The sequence below is a fragment of the Phyllostomus hastatus genome, unplaced genomic scaffold, assembly GCF_019186645.2.
Source record: "Phyllostomus hastatus isolate PE091 unplaced genomic scaffold, TTU_PhHast_1.1 phas_contig_1617, whole genome shotgun sequence".
NCBI classification, from domain to species: Eukaryota; Metazoa; Chordata; class Mammalia; order Chiroptera; family Phyllostomidae; genus Phyllostomus; species Phyllostomus hastatus.
The window spans coordinates 1267-3937 of NW_025333646.1; the positions used below are offsets into that span (position 1 = coordinate 1267).

General features: G+C 39.2%; 1 protein-coding gene across 1 annotated transcript; it reads right to left on the bottom strand.

Annotated features, from left to right (window-relative positions):
• Positions 1-1507: 1507 nt before the first annotated feature.
• Positions 1508-2452, bottom strand: LOC123814637 (olfactory receptor 5F1-like). The gene has a single exon (XM_045832562.1). It carries the CDS (start codon positions 2450-2452, stop codon positions 1508-1510), a length of 945 nt encoding a protein of 314 aa, XP_045688518.1.
• Between the last annotated feature and the right edge of the window lie 219 nt (positions 2453-2671).

Below are 2671 nucleotides of genomic sequence, written 5' to 3' on the forward strand. Positions count from 1 at the left end.
ACAAGTAAGACCTAGGGAATCATGAGAAAAACAGAATGTGGTTTTCACTGTTAAGAAAGCAGGGTTTGGGAGGGGTCACAGAGACTTCCATTATGGCAATGCAAGGCTTTGAGTGTTTTATCTACTGGGGGAAGAGAGGTAACATGTGCTGACTTACTTTGTTTCCTAATTTACAAATTCATTTTATTTTAGAATAAACTGAAATTTTATTTTACATAATATAATAATAAAAACTTAAACAAACAAACAAAACTTGAGAAAAGTTTTTGAAATTAGTGCTTGATTCTGAGTTTCCCAAGACCACCTTCAGCTTCATTGATTGATAGAACTCACAAAACTCAGAAGGATGTTTACATTGTACTTATGCTTATGGTTTAGTATAGCTAAAGAACCAGATAAAGTAGCCCAGGAAAAAGGTATGCAGGGCCGTGCCCAGGAGAAACCAGGACTGAGCTTCCACATGTCACCCATGGCAGAATCACACAGGCAGCACTTCAATCTCCAGCTGTGCTGTCTGACAGCTCAGATGAAGTGTCACCAACTAGAAATGCTTCACCAATTTCTGGTGTCCAGTGTTTCACTGAGGCTTAGTACCTAGACATGGAGGGCTCACATCAATGTCCATGGCTACTTAGTGTCCAGCTGCCCCAGTCTGATTTCAAACTGACACAGCCTAGCCCAAAGCTGCAGGTGTACAAAAACAGGCATTCATTATGACTCCCACTACTAGCATAAACTGTTAAGTATTGGCCCAGGTTACCAAGATGCTCTTATCAGGAGGGGCATGCCAAGGTTCAGAGGATTCCTCTTGGGAGCCAGTCCAGGTCTAGTCGTAAAGACTTTAGAAATACACAGATTTGCTTATCTCAAAAAAAACATTGAGATAAGCAAAATCTTGACTGAAAATCTGTATATTTATACAATGTGATAACATTCATCATTGCAGTGGAATAAAATACTAGAAGGATTAGAGAAACAGAAAGTAAAAGAGGTAGTGTAACAAATAGGCAAAACAATTCACATTCACAAAAGAGGGTTTGAAAGGTATTCTAAGGATATAAAGAAAAGCATGGTAAAACCTCAATCAACATAATTAAAATAACTAAAAGCCAAAATGATTTATCAATTAAAGTTTGATATATATGCATATAACAAAGTTTACAAATCATAAATGTTGAATAATGGTTAATTGGGGAAAACTATATAGACACAAGTATTTTCCATAGCTAATTTCAAGTGATATCACAATTTTTGTTGCTAAACAGTCTATACTTTTTTTCTGAGGCAAGATATTATTACAAACAGACCTTATTTTGGGTGAATGCACTACAGATAAAAGATGATTAGAGGAGGGTCCATGGTCCCATATATGTTTGGCAATTGACCTTATGTTTAGAGAAATTTAAAGTAATTTTCTTTACACAATACACATGCTTCACTATTACAGAATGTGATTACTTAAGGATATTCTAATAAAGTACTGTAGCTATAAACCAGCTGTAAACAATCACAGGAATGAAGAGATACTTTTCTTTGTAATTACATCCCAAAAAGCTTTCTTTACATCCTTATTCCTGAGGCTGTAGATTAGAGGATTTAACATGGGGGTCACCACTGTGTAGAAGACAGAAGCCACTTTGTCCTGACCCAGGGAGTAGCTGGAAGTAGGTCTCAGATAAGTATAGATGATAGTGGAGTAGGACAGAATTACAGCTGCCAGGTGAGAGGCACAGGTTGAGAAAGCTTTGTGTCGTCCCTCCCCGGAATGCATACGAAAGATGGAGAAGAGAATGTAGGAGTAGGATGCGAAGATGACTAGCAGAGTTCCGACCAAGTTCACTCCAGCAAAAGTGGAAAAGATGCTTTCATTCAGGTGTGTGTCAGAACATGAGAGCTTAAAGAGTGGGGGGCTGTCACAGAAGAAGTGGTGGATGACATTGGAACCACAGAATGGCAGCCTGCTCACATAGCTCGTGTTCACCATGGAGTTCAACAGTCCCGCTGTGAAAGCCCCTGCTGCCATTTTCAGGCAGACTGTCCTGGACATGACCACTGGGTAAAGCAGAGGGTTGCATATGGCCACATAACGGTCATAGGCCATCAAGCCAAAGAGGAGGCATTCAGTTGTGGCCAAGGCAATGAAGAAGTACATCTGCAGAAAGCATCCAGCAAAGGAGATGGTTTTCTTCTCTGACAATAAATCCACCAGCATCTTTGGGGTGATGGTGGAGGAATAGCACACGTCCACAAAGGACAGGTTAGCCAGGAAGAAATACATGGGTGTGTGAAGTCGGGAATCACTCCTGATTAAGAGGATCATCCCAACATTCCCCCAAACTGTCAGTGTGTAAATCACAAAAAAGAACAAGAAGAGGAAAACCTGTAGTTCTAGTGTGTCTGCCAATCCCAGCAGGATGAACTCAGTCACCAAAGTATAATTTGTTCTGGTCATGTATTACAAATATAGTTTACTTCAATTCATACAGGTGTGTAGATATTTTCCTCTCTAAAAGTTACAAAAAAGAATAGGAATGTTAATGTTAATAATTCACACATGGGAAAAAACAACTCCCTCTGTTAATATGTCATAAACCATCTACAGTGATTGAAGAGAGAGGAGAATTAGTGGACACATGGAGAAACCTTTGATTTTATGATGCAATTGACCTTA

Coding starts and splice junctions, on each gene's coding strand:
- LOC123814637 (XM_045832562.1), bottom strand. CDS start 2,452: ATGACCAGAACAAATTATACTTTGGTGACTGAGTTCATCCTGCTGGGA.